Below are 20,053 nucleotides of genomic sequence, written 5' to 3'. Positions count from 1 at the left end.
ATCAATGTGACTAATGGAGAAAAAAAATCCTATATTTTAATCAGACGATGGTCGAAGTCTGTGTCGCTCAGTAAAATGAATGGACTGGATTGATATTCAGTTTAAGTCGATAGCTAATTCAATGTCAGCAGTTTAACAGCAGAGTATGCCTAATCACCCACATCTTCCCATGTGTGCTCCGCAGACCCAGACATCAAAAACACGAGGAATCGTTTGAGTTATACAGCGAGAAGGTCTGGAACAGGTGCCGGACAAAAACAAACAGAAAAGAAAGTCAATGAAAGAGAAAAAAAGATAGCCGCACACATTATTGATGTTCCCTTAGTGCTTTATTCATCAGTGTCTTGACCTTGGCTGGTCTTTATCCTGCCCCATGGAGTTGAAACATTTCTCTATAACCCAGTGGGTGTATGAGCATGTGCTGGACGGTCCTCATGTTGAAATGAAGCATCCAATTTTTACAAAAAGTGAGTTGCATTTTGAATAACAATGGCTTATGAATGCAGAACAAACCGCCTAGACATCTCTTTGCCTAACTTTGTTCGCCAAAACACAAGTGACGTGAAATCATACATATTTGAGAAGCTTAGAATTCAATTTCATATGAAAGAGTGTGTGTGTCAGGGGCGTCCTGGTGGCTCAGTGGCCTAAGACGCGTACCATGTAAACACGACATTGTGGGTTTGAATCCGACCCAGGACCTTTGTCACATGTCAACCCTCTCTCACAATCTTTCCTGTCTATGTCTACTTTGAACTGTCAAGAGTGTGTGTGTCAGCAATTGGTGTCCGGGATTGGGCAACATATTATATAGGAATGAATGATAGAAGTGTATGACATATATAACTTTATTTATGTAGCACTTTTCTTAACAACAAAGTGCTTAGACAGCAAACAAGCAAAGAAACAATGTAAACTAACTAATAAAAGAAAAGAAAATGGATGTAGCTGTACGAAGGTGGTGCCTGGTCCCCTTTTATTGCTAACCTAGACTTTGGAACTGATAGAAGAGTTTGTTCTGAACTTAAGGGGTTAAGAGTTCAGAGATGTAGGTTTGGGATGGAGGGCCAAACCATTTACTGCCTTATAGGTAATCAATAAAATCTTAAAATGTATTCTAAAAGCAATCGGAAGCCAATGGAGGGACGCTAAAATAGGGGTAATGTGGTCTCTTCTCTTGGTTCCAGTTACAAGCCTAGCAGCTGCATTTTGAACCAACTGCAGACAATGAAGTGCAGAATGTAAGATTCCAATAATCCAGACAGGGTGAAATAAAAGCATGAATAACTTTCTCCAAGTCAAGTTTATTTGTAGAGCACATTTACAAACAACTGTAGTTGACCAAAGTGCTGTACAGTGCAAAGATGCCAGACAGTGGGCACACAATGAAAGAAACAAAACATATCAAATACAATGAATAAGAGTACACAGAAATCAAAAACAGGGCAACAACAAATGTGTACACACACACATACACACACATACACACACACACACACACATACACACACACACACACAATCACACACACCTATACCTACAGAGCAGTCAGGAGGATTCGAACGCTAAGGAGTAGAAATGAGTTTTTAACCTGGATTTAAAGGGTTGATGGAGGGGGCAGACCTGACTGAGTGGGGAAGGTTGTTCCATAATCTAGGGGCTGCAACTGCAAAGGCACGATCTCCCTTGAGCTTCAGTCTAGACCGTGAAACGACCAAGAGGTCTTGATTAGATGACCTGAGGAGGGGTGCAGAAGAGCTCTGACAAATAAGCATGTGCTAACCCATTAAGGGCTTTAAAAACAAACAGTAGAATTTTAAAATTGATTCTGAATCGTATGGGGAGCCAGTGAAGAGAGGCCAGCACAGGGGTGATGTGGTCCCTCTTCCTGGAGCCAGTCAGAAGCCTGGCAGCAGCATTTTGGACTAGTTGTAAGCGTGACATGGAAGATTGACTAATACCAAAATATAGGAAGTTACAGTAATCCAGTCGAGACGAAATAAAAGCACTGTTTCAAAATCACAGAATGAGACAAAATGTTTGATTTTGGAGATGTTTCTTAGTTGGAAGAAGCTGGATTTTACTACTGATTTGACCTGTTTTTCAAATTTGAGGGCCGAATCAAATATCACACCCAGATTTTTGGCAGACAGTTTGACATAGGTAGCTAGCTAGCCCAGGTTTTTGGTAATAATGTTTGTGGAATCGGAAGGGCCCGAATAGAACAATTTCAGATTTGTTGTTTAATTGAAGAAAGTTTTGAGCCATCCAGCAGTTTATGTCGTCAAGGCAGTTTTTTAGATTCCTTAAAGTGTGTTGGTCATCAGGTCTTAGAGGGAGGTAAAGTTGTGTATCATCTGCGTAACAGTGGAATGAAATGTTATATTTTTGAATGATTTGACCCAGCAGGAGCATGTAAATGGAGAACAGAATTGGACCTAGAATAGAACCTTGAGGGACCCCACAGGAAATATTGGCTGAGGATGAAGAGAAGGAACCTATATTGACAGAGAAGGTTCTGTTATTCAGGTATGAGGTGAGCCAGGCCAGAGCTCTGCCACCAATACCGACTCCATTTTTGAGACGGTCAATTAATATGGCATGGTCAACAGTGTCGAAGGCAGCAGTGAGGTCTAATAGGAGTAGTAATGCACAATCTCCAGAATCAGTAGCAAGGAGCAGGTCGTTTGATACTTTAAGCAGGGCTGATTCTGTACTATGGAGGGCCCTGAAACCAGATTGGAATTTCTCAAGGATGTTATTGTGATTCAGATGTGACATGAGCTGTGACAGAACAACCTTTTCAATAATTTTAGATAAAAATGGTAATTTAGATATGGGTCTGACATTGTTGAGAATGGAGGGATCTAGGTTAGGTTTTTTAAGGAGGGGCTGGACAACTGTGCGTTTAAAACCTGATGGAACAGTACCGCTGGCCAGAGAGCTATTAATAATGGAGAGGATGCTAGGGCAGACTACGTCCAAGACTCCTTTAAGGAGGCTAGTGGGGATAATGTTGAGGGTAGGGGACAGGTAGGGTTATGGATTCAAAACAGTTCAAGCCAGGGGCAGACAGAAATATTTCTTAGCTGATAAAAACATGACCCAATAACCCCTTGTACTTGAGTTTCAAAATTCAGATTGGAATCAAAGGTGATTCCCAAGTTTCTGGTAGAGGACTTGATACTGGTTTCCACGATGCCAAGATTCTCATCAATCTCCAATTGGGTGGGGAGGGGGGCAAATAAAGCATAGTAACAAACATAGTAAATAATGCAGGTGCTAGTTCTGCTGCTCTTATCTCCTGCCTGCAATGCAGAAGAGAGGTGTGAAATGAAAATCTGGATGAAGAGTATTTTACCACATGTGAACATTTTTTTTCCCACATTTTCACCTGCCATTAGATCTGTCAATATTTATTTCACATGTGAAAACTCAATTTCACATGCAAAGAGACAATTCACAGGTGAAAATGTCAATGGGAAATTTCACATGTTAACATATGAAAACCAACATGTGTCCAAAAAGCACATGTGCTTTGAATTCACATGTGGGTTTTCACATGTGACTTTTTAGTAAGGGTCCGCAGGGGGGTCAGAGGTCAGGGTCTCAGAGCAGCACCTGTGGAGCTGGTAGGGATCCAGTGTTTCACTCAAGGACTCTTCAGCAGGATGGATGCTTGCTGACACTGGTGGCTTTAAAGTCCTTGAAGTCTTTGAAGATTGAAGTGCCATGCAGATTTTTGGATGCCATGTAGATTTTCTGCAAATTCCTGCTTAAAACCAACAAAGTGGACGTCTACCTCATTTGCACAGTTGTTGTTTTTTTGCACTTATCGTGAATGAGCAGTGTATTTGTGTATGCCATTTTAAGAGATGGAGAGGTGGGGGAGAGGGTGTAAGAGAAAGAGGGAATAAGGAGGAAATTAAAGGAGCGAGCATAACGCCAAAGCATATGCTTTTGAGACTGCGTTGAAGAGATGAAGGCAAAGTGCCTGGGGTGCTGTGTGTGTTTGCGTGTGTGTGTGTGTGAGCGTGTGTGTAGTCTTGGGGCAAACTCTCTCTCTGTCTCAAATGATGGTGGTAATTAAAAATGCGCAGGAAATGAACACATCAAAACAAGCGACCTGCCCAGTGCTACCAAAGGAAGCTTTTTTATTTAATACGAAGGCAGCCAGTGTTCTAATATCCCCATAAAACCGCCTAGCTGTTAATTTTAACTCCCAGGTCTTATTACATTGATTTTGCTCATTTACAGTAATGTATGTTGCTTCTCGCTGGTGTGTTGCTGCTGTAGATGAGGATTAATTAAAATAAAATGAAGTTGTAATGAGTATTTTTAATCATTCTAGAGGGAAATTTTGGACCCCGAATTGTGTTAAAGTATATTACAGCTGTTTTTATTCCTGAACATACATCTTCATCTAGTGGAGATATTCAGGTATAAAGTTCCAAATTTGAACGGGGAAGTGCTGGCAAACAGCACAGGTTTTCATCCACTAGTTTGGAGGTTAAAAAAAAAAAAATACATGTAATATCTAGAAGCCCAAGAATATTGGAATGTGAGGAATGTGAGGTCTCTTCTTCACATCATCTATTCAGCTGTAGAGGCAGTGTGAGGTCAATAAGGCTGCGTTCACTCCAAGGATGTTCAGAGTGGTTTATTTGAACTCTGCAGCGCTTGCTCCTTTAGTTTGGTTTGTTTGGCCCGATGAGATGTCATTCAAACTCCGCTGGCACCAAATAACAGCAACTAGACACCTGAAAATGCATCTCAGTCCTCTTCCAAGAGAACTGTGGTGCGGTTCATTAGGAGTGAGAACATAATCTGAACCAACAATAGGAAACCAAAACACAAGGGTTTATGGATTTAAGGAAACGGATGTTGACGTCTAACAACCAGCAGCTCCTCACACTGGGAAAGCCGAGCATAACAAAAGGGCAAACTGCAGTCTGGACTGATGCTCATATTCCAGCCATTTCCTCATGTGTTCGTAACTGTATGAACACCAGAGAAGGGAAATTACAGCAAAGAGCGCAGACAAGTCATCCATGCTTAGTTAAAGTTACAGGGACTGGAATCAAATACTCTTTACCACACCCCACATGTACTTTTTAAAGATACAATCGCAATTATGCCAAATTCTTGGGTATATTCAGTCATTATCTTAACACTAGAAAGGCTAATGACTCCAAAAATCACTTGGAAAAGTGTGAATGCAGCAGCTTCCAGCAGCTGTTCATCAAGATGGCTCTACTGAATCTCATTTAACATACAGTCAACTCCAGAGTTATTGGCACCCTTCATGAAAATGAGCAAAAATGACTTTAAAAAATTAATAACACATACACTGAGTCGTATTTTGGGCTCAAACTTATGGGGGAGCCGTATACTTTCATTTTAACACAATAATTTTTCAAACGCAAAAACTTTTATTGGGTAGTACCATTTTTTTGCCACCCCTACGATTAATATTTGGTGAAGCCTCCCCTGGAGAGGAGAACAGCACTGAGCCTCTACCTGTAATGTCTGACAAGCTTGGAGAACAGTTTTGGAGGGATCTTGGACCACTTCTCCATGCAGAACATTTCAAGATCCTCAATATTCATAGGTTTGTGCTTGTGGACTGCCCCCTTCAATTCAGATCACAGGGTTTCAATAGGGTTCAAGTCTGGAGACTGAGATGGCCATTGCAAAACACTGATTTTGTGGTCATTGGTCCTCATTCACGAAACGTGCGTACGATCAGATTTGATCTTATAGTGTACTTACGAACATTTCCACCAACATTTCGGCATTTATCATTTTTTTTCTAACCTGAATTTGTTCTTTGGTACTGAAGAGGTTTCTACTTAGAAGGTTTTAGACTTAATGCACTTTAAGTAATTACAGACCTCATATTGACAACAAAATGTGTTTCAGTCCATTTGTAAGCCTACTGATAATAACCAAATTAACAAAGCTAGGCCTATATGAACAAATTCATTGGGAATTATATTCAATTGGAAACATGTTTAGCTGATTGATTAAAGTGATTAATTATGATATAAATACCCACAAGCACGCAGCCAAATCCGACAATGGCACATTTGCTGTTATTGGAGCGGCCTTGAGAACCATAATACATCAAATTCCCATATTCTGCAGTAGAACAGACTCAAGTAAAGACAGATTTCCATGCTATTGCATCCAAACGCATTCCCATATTCAAATCGCAAGCAATTCCACTCCATAAACATTCAGTTAATCTATGATGCCAACCTAAACCTCCTAAATGTGGTTTCCCGCTGGCCAGGAGTGAGCGACAACTCGTCGGTGCTGCAGAACAGCAGGGTGCTCACGCGTCTTGACCTGGGTGCTGCTGGAGACGCTTGGACTGAATGGAAGTTAAATTAACCAGAGTCCCGAGGTGAACTAGTTTGTCTCTAGGTGATAGAGGTTCTGTCTTGACCACACGCTAATGACACACCTGACCAGCCCTCAGACCCTCAGCAGCGATGGCGCAGCGTGCTGGAAGGTCGTTGGATGAGCCTGGACACCGCAGGAAGAAAGCTCCTGTCCAGAGCTACAGTCAAAACCAACATTATTATTATATAGCCTATGGTGTGGACTTACCACCTGATGGAGATGCTGCTTGAATTAAACCAGTGTCCAACTCTGCTGATGGACACCTGACAGCGCAGTCTCTCCTATTATTCCCCCAGTCCTTAAACACAGCGCCCTGCACCTCCACCTGCATCTATTTCGATATAGCCTATATTTTTCTTCTCTCATTCCTGACAACAACACTTCTATTTCAGAGTTTGAGTTTTTCTTCTTTGGTCTCTTTAATATTCTCCACCATTCCAGTAGTGCTTTCCGTTTACACATGACCCTTCAGTCAGAAGGCCTTTTATGGAGTTGCCAGGGTGTCTACCTATCAGCATTACCAGGCATCAGCAGATACACCAAAGTCGAGAGTCTGCACATGTTTCATGAATCCCACGTTGGTTTTTCGTAGGCATGTTTCTTAAGAACAAAAGTAAGAAAAATGTAAGAAAAGTTTCATGAGTGAGGCCTATTGTCTTGTTGAAAGGTCCATCTACGGCCAAAATACATCCATTTTTGATAAGAATAATTTGTATTAGAGTGAAAATAAGCAGTTTCCCCAAAGGTTTGAGCAGAAACTTTGAATCACGTGTATTGTTTATTTTATACAGTTGTTTTTTCTCATCTTCATAAAGGGTGCCAATAATTCTGGAGTTGCCTGTACATGATTATGCACATGCCCTCGGGACAACAGTGAGATGAGAATGATGAAGACTTCAGCATGAGGGGGGGAAGCGGGGTTAAGACAGGAAATGACAGGAAAATGAAACAACAGTTGACGCATCGTGCTGCCGTCACTCCAGGGAAGACTCCGCAGCATGAGGCAAATGCACGAGGCAGATGATAATATGGAAAACCACTTGAAACTCAACCGACTTGTGTGTGTGTGATTTGCTCACAAAAACCTCCGGAGATCAGTGTGTGTGACTCTGGGCTGGAGGAATCAGATGAGAGAAGGAATCAGAAATGAACATTTACTGGTTGTTGCCCTGTCTTTGTTTTGCCCTCCTTTGCACTCAGGTGACATAATGTGGACACAAATGAATGGATGTAAAGATTATGTTCCTCAACCAAATTGGATTATGTGACAATACCACAAATTGGACACGCTATTTTCACACCCTTACTTTCCACTGTGGTCGTTCAGTGTTGGACTACCTGTTTCTAGTCGTGTTTCCTTGCATGGAAGATCAAAAAGAATTTGCACACTATAAAGGTAAAAAACCCAAAAGAGGCCAACTGATGCAAAAAATGCCAAAATGTATTTACATGGTGATAAAAAAGGGTGCAAAAAAACAAAGTGCAGAAAACGTTTCGGTCAAAAGACCGTCAGCAGTTCTAAAGACAAAGGGCAACACCAGACAATATATCAGCTTAGGTAATCAATGGAACAAGCCACCATAGACCAACCAGACAATGGTTATTATCCAATTATCCAATAAGGAGAAAGAAAAAACAAAGTGATCAGTACATCAATCCAATGCAATACAGTTTTTTGCACCATTTTTTCATCTTATTACCATGTAAATATAAAATGTTGGCATTTTTTGCGTCAGTTGGCCTCTTTTTCATTATTTACCTTTATAGTGTGCGGATTCTCTTCCTTCCATCCATTTTTTTGACTTGACAAAAAGAGAGCAGACATTTTCACTTACCTATTTAGTTGTGCTTCCTGGACATAATCTTGGTGAGAACACCTATATCCCTCACTTTTCGTGCACGTATTTGCATTTTGAGACATCGTACTCGGGTTTTACGCCATATGGGTTCATAACATTCAGTTCATAAGGCTGCGGTGTATGCAGACATCACCTGTGATGCTTGGCAGGCCTGACAGCGTTTAACAGCCTGCCTGTCTAGTGTTAAAGAGTCTGACTTTTCAGAACATTCTTCGCATATTACAACTGAAAATACAGATGATGTTTTTCTCGGTGTTTCCTAGTGTTATAAATAGAAACAAACCTTTTACAACCTCCCGACTAGATGAAAAAAAACCTATCATGTTCACTGTCACGTCCTGCCAGTCCTGGTTTCAAAAGCCGAAGTGAAAGAAAGCGTCTTCAATTGCATAAATCACTACGTAAACAAGGCCAACAGTGGGGTGACAGTGTTTCAGCAGGGGCACTATACTGCAATTACAGATAAGCCCTTTCAACTACAAACATGATAAAAATAAGCCCTTTGGTGTGTCTAGCGCGAGAACAGACATGGCGCCCCTGTTTAACTGTATAATTCAGACTGATGCTCTGTATCTTCAGGCTGAGATCTTTAAAGGTGGGAGTGAAGGGCGCTCTGCAACCAATTAAATGAAACATTAGTGTGTGGAGCTGAAGCTTTTTTTCCACTGTCTCAACTGTAACTCCGTGTAGGATTCAAATATATGATGAAATTAAGAGAACATTTTTGCACTTGTTTTGCGCATGAGCCTATATAATAAAAAAAAAAGAAGAAGAAGAAAGGTTAGTGCTATAAAGAACATGTCTTTGTGGTGTACACAGGCAGGGACAGGTGAAGTGTGTACACACCTACACATGAGATCTTGGCAGTGATGACACACACACACACACGCGCGCACACACACATACACCACAGCAGCTGCTGCTGCAGGTGTTCCTTGCGTAAGATGTTCAAATACTTTTTAATCCTGAAACACACACACATTCTCCTCACGCATATCCACACACCAGTACACACACACACTTGCGCTCCCTCTGAACATATGTGTGAGCATATGAACATGAAGTCTCATCACAGAATTCTCCACTTAGCTTTCTCACTATGTCTTGTAGAAGTTAATTTTGCTCTTCTGCTTTTTTTAATTAAAAGCAGGGAGTGAAAAGGGCAGGATTTGAGTCTGGCTGGCTGGACACAGCGTGTAATGTGGCTCGCCACTGGACCAGAGCAGAATGACTGGCTGGAATCAAGCTAAACATAATCCCTGGATTACACACACCCACACACACACACACTTGCACACACATATACATACACAAGCACAGATGTGGACATTTTTCCACCTGTCTCCATTCTCCCTCACTCTCTTTATCTCGTCTCATTCTCTCTCTTAGTCAAATGTACATAACATGTTGCATTGATTCACATATTGAGAAGCCTTTATTACTCGATTTATTGGTGTACTCCTTACAGAAAACCCACATGAATTTCACATGTGGAAAATCCCATGTGAATCACATGAGATCACATGGGCAATATGTGGAACACATGTACTTTGCACACGGGAAATGTGCGGTTTTGGAACATGTTTCAGGTGCTCCACATGTTATAACATACGATAACATGATTACATGTGATCACATGTTTTTCCACACGTGTACACATGTGGGAAAACATGTGATCACATTGGAAATTCATGTAGCTTTTCTGTAAGCTATCTGAATAACTATCCAAAACCCTCAAAAACAGAGGTTGGTGGCCTGCTGGTTCAGAGGGCTAAGGTGTATACTGTGTGTACCGTGTATGTATGGTCTACTAACCTACATAGTCCATAATTCTCCATAATTAATATGGCTGGATAAAGTGTGTTTGTACATATGTATATGCAAAAAAAGCGCTTTGCAACTTTCCCAACCCACATGTCTGGTTTTACTTTGATTACACCATTAAAATAAATGTAAAACCCATGCTGAACCTAACCTTAACCTTAACCTTAACCAAACATGTTTTACTTGCCTAAATGTAACCATTAGCTAACCTTTTCACATGATGAACGTGTGAAAATGGGGTGTCCACTTTGTACTATTGTCACATAATCCTCTCATGGTGGAGGAATGTAGCCTTCGCATTATTTGTGTCCACAACCTGCAATTTGCATTTCAGATTTCGTGTTCATTTCTCAAAACTTTATGACGATGTTTCAGCAAGGGGGCGCCATACTGCAGTATTGGGCTTTTCATACCTTGGAACGGTGAATACAACCTCAACCCGAGCAGAAATGTCAGCTCACCGCTTTCTTTATGCAAGTCGTCAGACAGGTTGGTTTAGCACAGAAAAACAGATTCTGCTGTATTTTCAATGCCATGTGCAGCGCGTCTCTCATGAGGCGCGAACGTGGGCCAAGGACTGATTGGATGGGATTGTGGGAAGCATTTCTTGGTGAAATGTCAGATGAATAGATAACGGGGAGAGAAAGAGGGAGACGGAGAATGAGATGGGAGGCAAAACAGGCAAAGCTGTCAACCCACAGACGCAGATACTGTATGATTGTCACATGTTTGATCGTGCTACAATACCTGAACCCTGTAACATCTGCTGTGTGATCCTCCAGAGAGGGGAGGAGTGAGAGGGAGAGAGAGAGAGAGAGGAGGAGGAGGAGAGGAAAAGAGGGAGAGGAGGACAAGAGGAGAGGAGAAAAGATGAGAGAAAAGGAAGGAGAGGAAATGAGAGTAAGAGAAAAGAACACCAGGGTAGGAAAGGAGGCGAAGGGAGGAGAGAGAAGAAAAGAAAGGAGAGGACAGGACAGAAATGGGAGGAAAGGAGTGGGAGGGTGAGGAGAAAAAAAAAGGAAGAGAGGAAAGGAGAGAAAGAAAAGTGAGGGGTGGAGAAAAGAAAAAGGAAGGAGAAGAACAGAGAGGAAAGGAGAGGAAAATAGAGGAGGAGGAAAGGAAAAGAGGGAGAGGAGGAGGAGACGGAGGAGAGGAAAAAAGATGAGAGAAAAGGAAGGAGAGGAAATGAGAGTAAGATAAAAGAAAAAGGGAGGGTAGGAGAGGAGGAGAGAGAAGAAAAGAAGGGAGAGGACGGGAAAGAAACGGGAGGGGAAGAGAGGCGAAGTGGGAGGGAGAGGAAAGAAAAAGGGAAGAGAGGAAAGGAGAGAAAGAAAAGTGAGGAGAGGAGGAGAAAAGTAAAAGGAAGGAGAAGAATGCAGAGGAAAGGAGGAGAGAATAGAGGTGGAGTAGAGGAGAGGAAAAGAGGAAGAGGAGGAGACAAGGGATAAGAGGAAAGGAAAAAGGAGAGGAGAAAAGATGAGAGAAAGGGAAGGAGAGGAAATTAGAGTAAGAGAAAAGAAAAAGGGAGGGGAGGAGAGAGAAAAGAAGGGAGAGGACAGGAAAGAAACAGGAGGAGAAGAGAGGAGTGGGAGGATGAGGAGACAAAAAGGGAAGAGAGGAAAGGAGCGAAAGAAAAGCGAGGAGGGGAAATGAGGAGAAAAGAAAAAAGGAGGATAGGAGCGGAGAGGGGAGAAAAGAAGAAGGAAGGAGAAGAGAATAGAGGAGTAGAGGAAAGGAGAGGGGAGCAGAAAGAGAGGAAAGAACAGAGAGGACAGGAAAGAAACGGGAGGAGAAGAGAGGAGTGGGACGGTGAGGAAAGAAAAAGGGAAGAGAGGAAAGGAGAGAAAGAAAAGTGAGGAGAGGAAAGGAGAGGAGAAAAGAAAAAGGGAGGAGAGGGGAGGAAAAAAGGAAGGAGAAGAACAGAGAGGAAAGGAGAAGAGAATAGAGGAGGAGGAGAGGAAAGGAGAGGTAAAGATAGGAGGAGATGGGGAGAAAAGAAAAAAGGTAGCAAGTGAGAGGAGAGGACATAAAAAAGTGGAGGAAAAGAAAGAGGAAAAGGAGGAGGGGAAATAAGAGAAAGAGAAAAGAAAAAGGGAGGGTAGGAGAGGAGGAGCGAGAGAAAAGAAGTGAAGAAGAAATGGGAGGAAAAGAGTGGGAGGGTGAGGAAAGAAAAAGGGAAGAGAGGAGTGGAGAGGGGAGAAAGGAAGGAAGGAAGGAAGGAAGGAAGGAAAAGAACAGAGAGGACAGGAGAAGAGAATAGCAGTAGAGGAGAGGTGAGGAGAGGGGAGGGAAGAAAAAGGTAGCAAACGAGAGGAGAAAATAAAAAGAAGGGGAGGAAAAGAAGAAGACGGGAGGAGAGAGGGGACGAGAAGTGACGAGAGAAGAAGAAACAACAACATGTAGATAAGAGAAGAAGAGCGGAAGGAAGCGACATAACAGTACCATAGCGTTCTGTCCGGAAGACATCCAGCGCACATATGGCCCCCTCCCCCAAGACACACACACACACACACACACACACACACACACACACACACACACATGTAGATAATGGAGGCACTGGGATTAATAATGGGATTTGGGGGGGGGGGGGGGGGGGGGGGGATTACAGCTAACACAACTCCCAGCAGACAGCGAATGAGCAAAACAAAGCCGCCTTAAGAGGATTGGAGGGCTTGGCCGTCGAGACTAAAACTATGTCTCCGATTGTCTCGCGCCCGGAGAATTCGCATGACGCTGCCAAAACGGAGACGTAGGCGCGTATGTTTCACACACACACACACACACACACACACACGCACGCACACACACAAGCACACGCACACACATTTTTGTGGGTTGTTGTGTGTGAGTCAAGGTTTAAAATTAGAGACTCACATTACATTACAGACTCACAAACGCCCAAAATGACACAGACTAGATCAATACACACACACACACACACACACTTTCTCTCTCTCTCTCTCACACACACACACACACACACACACGTCTTTGTGGGTTGTGTGTGAGTGAAGGTTTAACATTGGAGACTGACATTACAATGCATTACATTACATTACAGACTCCCAAACGCCCAAAATGACAGACTAGAGCAAGTGCACACACACACACACACACACACACACCTACACACACACACACACACACACACACACACACACACACACACATCTTTGTGGGTTGTGTGTGAGTGAAGGTTTAACATTGGAGACTGACATTACAATGCATTACATTACATTACAGACTCCCAAACGCCCAAAATGACACAGACTAGATCAAGTGCAAACACACACACACACACACACCATAAGCATGCACACACACACTTGCACATGCATCTGTAGTATGTATCTGTAGCGTTTCATCTGATTGCATTTCTCCTCACACTCAGGTTCCGTGTTTGTGCATCGCATTAGCATTCTCACAGCATTTTTTCTGTGTGTGTCTGTGTCTGTCTCTTACCGTTCTCAAGACAGTGAAGTGACAGCATGTTCCTCCTTTATTTGCACAGCAGTCAGGTATTGTACGAGATCTTTGTAATTTCCAATAGAAGACTGTGTGTGTGTGTGTGTGTGTGTGTGTGTGTGTGTTCCCTTTCAATCCTGGATGAGGGCAGAGGCAGCAAAATGAGCAAGAGAAGGAAGGAACATTTGGATGAGAAATGAGCTGTCTATAGCACACCAATGAGGTCTAGGTGTGTGTGTGTCTCTGTGTGTCTGTATGTGTGTGTGTGTGTACGCGTGCACATCATCATTTTGTAGGGTGTGTCCTCCTGTGTGTGAGTTTGCAGGATCCACAAGGGTGAAACTGAGAGAATAACTAGATAAGGAATTGGGGTGTGAATAACATAAACCAGAGGAAAAACTCACTTATTAGGAGCAGTGGAATTACCCTGGAGAAATACCTTGTGTGTGTGTGTGTGTGTGTGTGTGTGTGTGTGTGTGTGTTGTATGTGAATCTCTTATGACTGCTCGCAACAGGTGGAACGAGTAAGGGAATGCTTTATTCTGTTGAAAGAATACAAGGTTGTGTTGAATTCTATGAGCACAAACAAGTGTTAAATGAAAGAAAGATGCAACCGGCTAACAGATGGTGAAGGATGGAAGCAACGAGAGGAAAGGGGAGGGATGGATATTTAGCAACAGATTCATCAGAGAGAATGGTGTATCCTGTTGTCAGAGCAGAATATCTGTGGGCCCTTCAGGGCGCCTTCAAGCCTGCTGTGTTTGGAGCGGTGGGATCGAACTTTGGAGTGTTTACCCTCAAAACTCCTCCTCTGGTAAGAACGCCGAAGGGTACGGAAGAGGATTAGGGCCGCGTGTGAACGGATTCTGAGATTTAAAATCAGAATTCTGAGATAAACGTAAAAAAGACTTTCATCTCAGAATTCGGACTTTATTAATCTGAGAACTCAAATTTTGGCTCACCTGCCCAAGGCTGTTAAACTAAAAAAAAAAAATGACCTGCCAAGAAAAAAGTGTAAACATTGCTTGTTTATATATTAATAACTGGTTCAGACAAAGCAAATGGACTCTTAGGTGAGAAAAGTCTTGGGGAGAACATAGACACTAAAATCATCCATGTGTCCCTGGTAGATCATTGACTTAAAGTCGAGATGAAACGGCATTTCGAGAGTATCTAACTTCCGTATCGTGACGTATTTCCGAGTGAAACAGGAAAGACAGGCGGGACATAACGTTGGGAGGAATTTGATTTGAACGTTGAAAAGTGGGCGTGTCCTAACACCCGAAGACACACCGAAGTACCGTGCTGTTGCTAGCTAGCTAACTAATGAATCTTAGCCTCTTAGCTCTGTGCGCTAAAAGTTGAAGATTGATTGATGGGTGGATGTCATGATATTATTGGTTGAAATTAGTTACGGGCATGCTTACGTAAGCACACGGCATATTTTGTTTTACAGGAAGAAAACATGATTGAATTTTGATATAAGAATACAATGAAATTGATTTTTGGTTTTTTTTTTGGCATATATTGTTAAATAGGTGCACAGTATGACCGGGGATGTGATCTAAAAGGGTTAAAAAGGCATTTTTCATTTCATCTCGTCTTTAATGCTAACACTGTAACATACACTATGTTGAGTGACAGTAGGCTCCATACACTATGTTGAGTGATAGAAGGATAGTGTACGCTAAAGTGTTAGCATGGAGTCTACTATCACTCAACATATGCTAAATTGTTAGCATGGAGCACCAGAGCCAATGATCTACCAGGGATGAATGATTTTGGTGTCTATGTTCTTATCACTTAATGGGTAAGATGACCAACGAGCCAATCTCTGTAAAACTCGTATATTCAACCTGTGTATTCAAAGAACAATTCATTTCATGTTGTCCTCTTTCTTATTCTCCCCATTTATACTGTCACAACTTTCCTTACCTTTGTTCAAACAGATATAGGCTGGTTTTGCCAGCTTTGTTTCTTTGTAATCAAATTGCAGAGAAAGGATGAGAAGAGTGAGACATAGGGATGGGTATCCAGAAACAGAGAGGGATGAATCAGAGTGTTGCATGACCTCAACAGGGTGGGAGGGGGGGGGGGGGGGCTGGGGGGAGGTGAGAGGTGAGAAGTGTGGAGAGGAAGAGATACTGTAGGGCGGACGAGCGGAGGCACTGAGAAAGAGAGAGGGAGAGAAAGGTTGGGTTTCCTAGTGATGTGGCGAATTTCCCTGTGGTATTTCCACTAATGAGAACATCTGCATCAGTGAAAGAGAGAGAGAGAGAGAGAGAGAGAGAGAGAGAGAGAGAGAGAGAGATGTCTGAAGGGGAAGGCTGTCTGAGAGGAGAAAACAAGTAGACAGGGAGAGACAGAGGAAGCAGGAAAGAATATAGTAAGTGTTTCAGAAAGAGGGAGATTGGGGTCAGAGGAGTGTTTTCAACACGCGGAGGAGTCTCTAAATTATATTTGTGCATGGTGACTAATGTTACCACTTTTGTCGTTATGTGTGTGTGTGTGTGTGTGTGTGTGTGTGTGTGTGTTGTGTAGGCACACCAGTTTGAGTTGTAGACCTTTTTATCAAGTGAGGCCATTTTGGTCGGTTGACAATTCTGCAAGCGGTTTGTTTAGGATTACAGCTTGGATTTAGAATGAATGTAGTCAATGGAGGGTCCTCACAAGGCTAGTAAAGCAAACATTCCTGTGTGTGTGTGTGTGTGTGTGTGTGTTTTGCAGTTTTGCAAGTTTCTTGCATCACCATAACTTTAGCCCTATAATCAAAGCGGCGAGATACAAAATCATTTACGTACTCCGTTTGCTAATTTTAGCTCCCTGATTTCCTCTTCTCCCCCCTCCCCCCCCCCCCCCCCCCCCCCCCCCCCCCGAGGTGCCAATGCCCGGCTCAGTTCGAGGGGCCCGAGTGCCAGCAGAACAAGCACAGTTTCCAAGGCAACGGCTATGCCTGGTTTCCTCCCATGATGCCTTGCTTCGAGAGCCACGTGTCGCTGGAGTTCATCACCGACGTGGCCGACGGACTGCTGCTGTACAGCGGCCCGCTAGCCCAGCCGCAGGCCTGGGACCACGAGGACTTCATGGCCATAGGTAGGAGAAAGTAACTTATTCTGCTTCATTAAAAACCCCCTTGCAGTGCTGTGAGTGCATATGTTTTTAGCATGGGTGGCCCCAGAGGGAATAAAACCTCTAACCCCGAGCTGCAGGACAAATGGAACTGAGATGAGAAAGGGAAGGCGACATTTCCCCTATGTTTTAATTATTCACCGCAGAGCAAGAAAATGTCCACTAGAAAATAGAAAATTTGAGAAAATCTTGGTCCAGTTTCCCCTCTAAAAACCACAAGCAGACATTCTTCTAATATTCATAATTAGTGTTTTTATTATCACACACACATCAAAATAATATTTTAGTGAGGCAAACCGCACTAAACACAAAATTGTGGTTCCCAGAAGGCAAGGACAGTGAATCAAAGGCAAAATTACCCCCACCGCTACAAATAATTATATAGGAAACACAGGGATTTTTTCATATTGGTCTCTAAGCCAAGCTTGAAGCATGGGACTTCACTTTGAGAAAGAGGAGTGAGACAGTGTTTCCTCTATATTTAAGCCTTGATGGACCACCACATAGCAAGAAAATGGCCCAGGATACCAATAAAAATAGCAAATTACAGGAAAAAAGGATTATAATTTTGCCCAAAAAAACACAAGTGGGCCTCATGGAATATTTATAATAAGCATTTTTATTATTATAACATGATGTGGTGGCCTAGTTCGAGAAAGCATCCCATACCTGGACGAACATATTTTTTCCAGTGGTTATATCAGACTATATAGACTGTTCCTGAACCAGAAGCTCATAGGTTTGATCCCCAAGGGAGCCAATGTGTCTGTCAACCAGGTGTCAAGATGCTAAGCCCCGACCTGCTAACTCGCTGAATTACAGTATCAACTAAATGTTGTAATTGCAATGAAATGACATCATTTATTTAGTGTAAAGCAAACTGCATCAAGGGAGGGAATCAAAAGCAAAACTAGCCCCCAAACACAGCGCTTATGCTAATAATTACACAGGAAACACAGTGGGGGTTGAAAAAAGCATATTTTATACCCCATGTGATGAAATTTGAAGGGATGATGCATGTATTCCTGTGTTTGCAAAAAAAATGCACCGATTGGCCTAATGGGGATGCTTTAAGTAACGGTGACATTTTTTTTTTACTCAAATGAGATACCCCAGGCATAACTCAGCTTGGAGGGATGATGTATTTTGGCACTGTGATCTGCTGTTTAAAAACACTAGGGATGGGACGATATCTACAAATTCAATATATCGCAATACAAAAATGTGACAATACGTATCGTGGGGCAGAAAAATGAATCGCAAAGTTTTATTCTGCTGTAGTAATCACAAATGAGACGGCTTGCCCATCATAATTTCACAAGCTCTACATCAAAATGATATTATTTGCATTGAACTTTTATTTATGACATCGTATTGTGTATGTATTGAATCGTGAACCCCATATCGCCTATCGTGAGATAAAGATGTCGTCCCATCCCTAAAAAACACTGTAATTAAAGTTCATAACTTCAACTTGGAAAGGCTGACTTTAAGGAAACTTGGAGGGATGGAGAGAGTTTGGGGATGCAGGGATGCAGGGAGGGAGTAGGATGAAGGGGAGAGGATGAGAAACACAGAAGGGATCATCTGATGCAGTCGTACTCCAAACAGACCAGACAGAATCCAGACAGACCACGGAAAAAGAGGGAAGAGTGAGAAAGGCCGATAATATTGACCGCTGATTAACAATTAAAACACACCAACCAAAAGCAAACAGAATATCTGGCCGTTTGTCAGGTGAGGCTGAAACAGAAATGCAAAATCCAACCCACCTAGAGAAATATACTGTACTCCACCTCCCAAATCCCCTCTTTCAATCAGCTTCATGACTAAGAATTGTTACTGAACAAGAAGAAAAATCCATTCCAGGTTTAATTCCCAATGTGTATCACCTTGCCACAATCTGAGGATTAGCCAGTGGCAGTCACTCACACACACACACACACACACACACACACACACACACACACGCACACACACACACACACACACTCACCATGATTTTGATCTTATTAAGGCTGGCACTCTATGCATTTTGATGTGTACTTGTTTGATTCCTATTTGAATGGAATTATTCCTACAGAAACACTAATTACAAAAAAACAAATTACACACAAACTGATGATATTGTGCAGTGGAGGGTCTGGTTATGCACACACACACACGCACACACACACACACACACACACACACACACACACACACAAATACAAGCAGTGATATAGGAGGGTAAACCCTGACAAGTCAAACAACCACCAGTGCAAACAAAAAAATAAATTATATATATATATATTATATTTTCTTCCTTAAAGACCCTATCCTCATGTAACATCAGTGTGATACTACTGACTATGATGAATAATATGAATTTTGGTCATAAAGATTTAAAAATGTTCATTACACAAATGAGTTTAGGTAGGTTTAACCTGGACTACACTACATTTCTGGATTTAACGTGGAAATTCTGATCTTTTATGTGTGCGCTCTGGCAATATCGTTCAAACTTTCCAGCCAATAAAGCCCATCAAATCGAGGGAGGCAGGCGAGAACTACGGACAGACAGAGACGGAGAACAAAATGTCTTGAACATCTCGGTATATTTAGTGTTTTAATCTGAGAGACGAACGCCTCCCTGTCTCTCTCGCTGGTTCCCTCGCACTCATTCTCTCTCTCGGGAGAGATGCTGTTGTTCCATCACTGCCAAAATAATATGTGTGGGAGGTGAGGTCCGCCTGGGGAGCTGTACATGCGTGTGTGTGTGTGTGTGTGTGTGAGTGTGTGTTAGGAGCAGGTTTGCAGTATAAATCCTAAATGATTTCTTCAGCTTTAGTGTGTGTGGCTGCGTTGGTAAGCCAGCATGTATTGCCTTTGCTAAGTTGTCGGATCCCAGAGACTCGCCGGGTCGGGCCTCGTTAGCCGGAGTAAAGGCTTATTTGTCGCTGGTCAGAGAGTGTAATTAGTGTGAGGGTGTACATATTTAGAGCTCTAATGAACTCATTTCAAGGTTCACCTACTACGTGCGACGAATCCATCGCCAAGCCCTGGCCCGCGCCGGAGCTTGATGATGGCGCCGCGTTCGACTGTGTAGGCTGAGTGTGCGAGCGTGTAATACCCAGGGTTAGACCGATAGGGGATTTTGGAAGGCGGATACCGATATATCTCTAAATGGGACAATTTCCATGCAGTTCGAAGTAGTCAGTGTTTCACCCAGAACTTTATTCTTATCAGGCCTCTGAAAGAGCATTTGGACAATAATGGGACACTAAAACCCACCACTGAAACCCAGACTAATTAATTTTTTTTCGAGGTTAGCAGCTCTTTAAGGCAGGGTGAGGCAGGTCCCATTGCAGGTTTTACTGTTCAGT

At 42.6% G+C, this 20,053-nt stretch overlaps 1 protein-coding gene across 1 annotated transcript in view; it reads left to right on the top strand.

Annotated features, from left to right (window-relative positions):
- LOC139916098 (neural-cadherin) overlaps window positions 1–20,053 on the top strand; it is a 293,386-nt gene that overhangs the window by 203,650 nt on the left and 69,683 nt on the right. Inside the window, exon 27 of the mRNA XM_078288504.1 lies at window positions 16,438–16,652. Coding sequence (XP_078144630.1) covers window positions 16,438–16,652 — 215 coding nt within the window. The remainder of the gene's footprint in view (window positions 1–16,437; window positions 16,653–20,053) is intronic.

This window comes from Centroberyx gerrardi, chromosome 1 (assembly GCF_048128805.1).
Source record: "Centroberyx gerrardi isolate f3 chromosome 1, fCenGer3.hap1.cur.20231027, whole genome shotgun sequence".
Lineage (NCBI taxonomy): Eukaryota > Metazoa > Chordata > Actinopteri > Beryciformes > Berycidae > Centroberyx > Centroberyx gerrardi.
The sequence above is the reverse complement of the archived record's forward strand: the minus strand, read 5'-3'. Positions and strand labels throughout refer to the sequence as shown.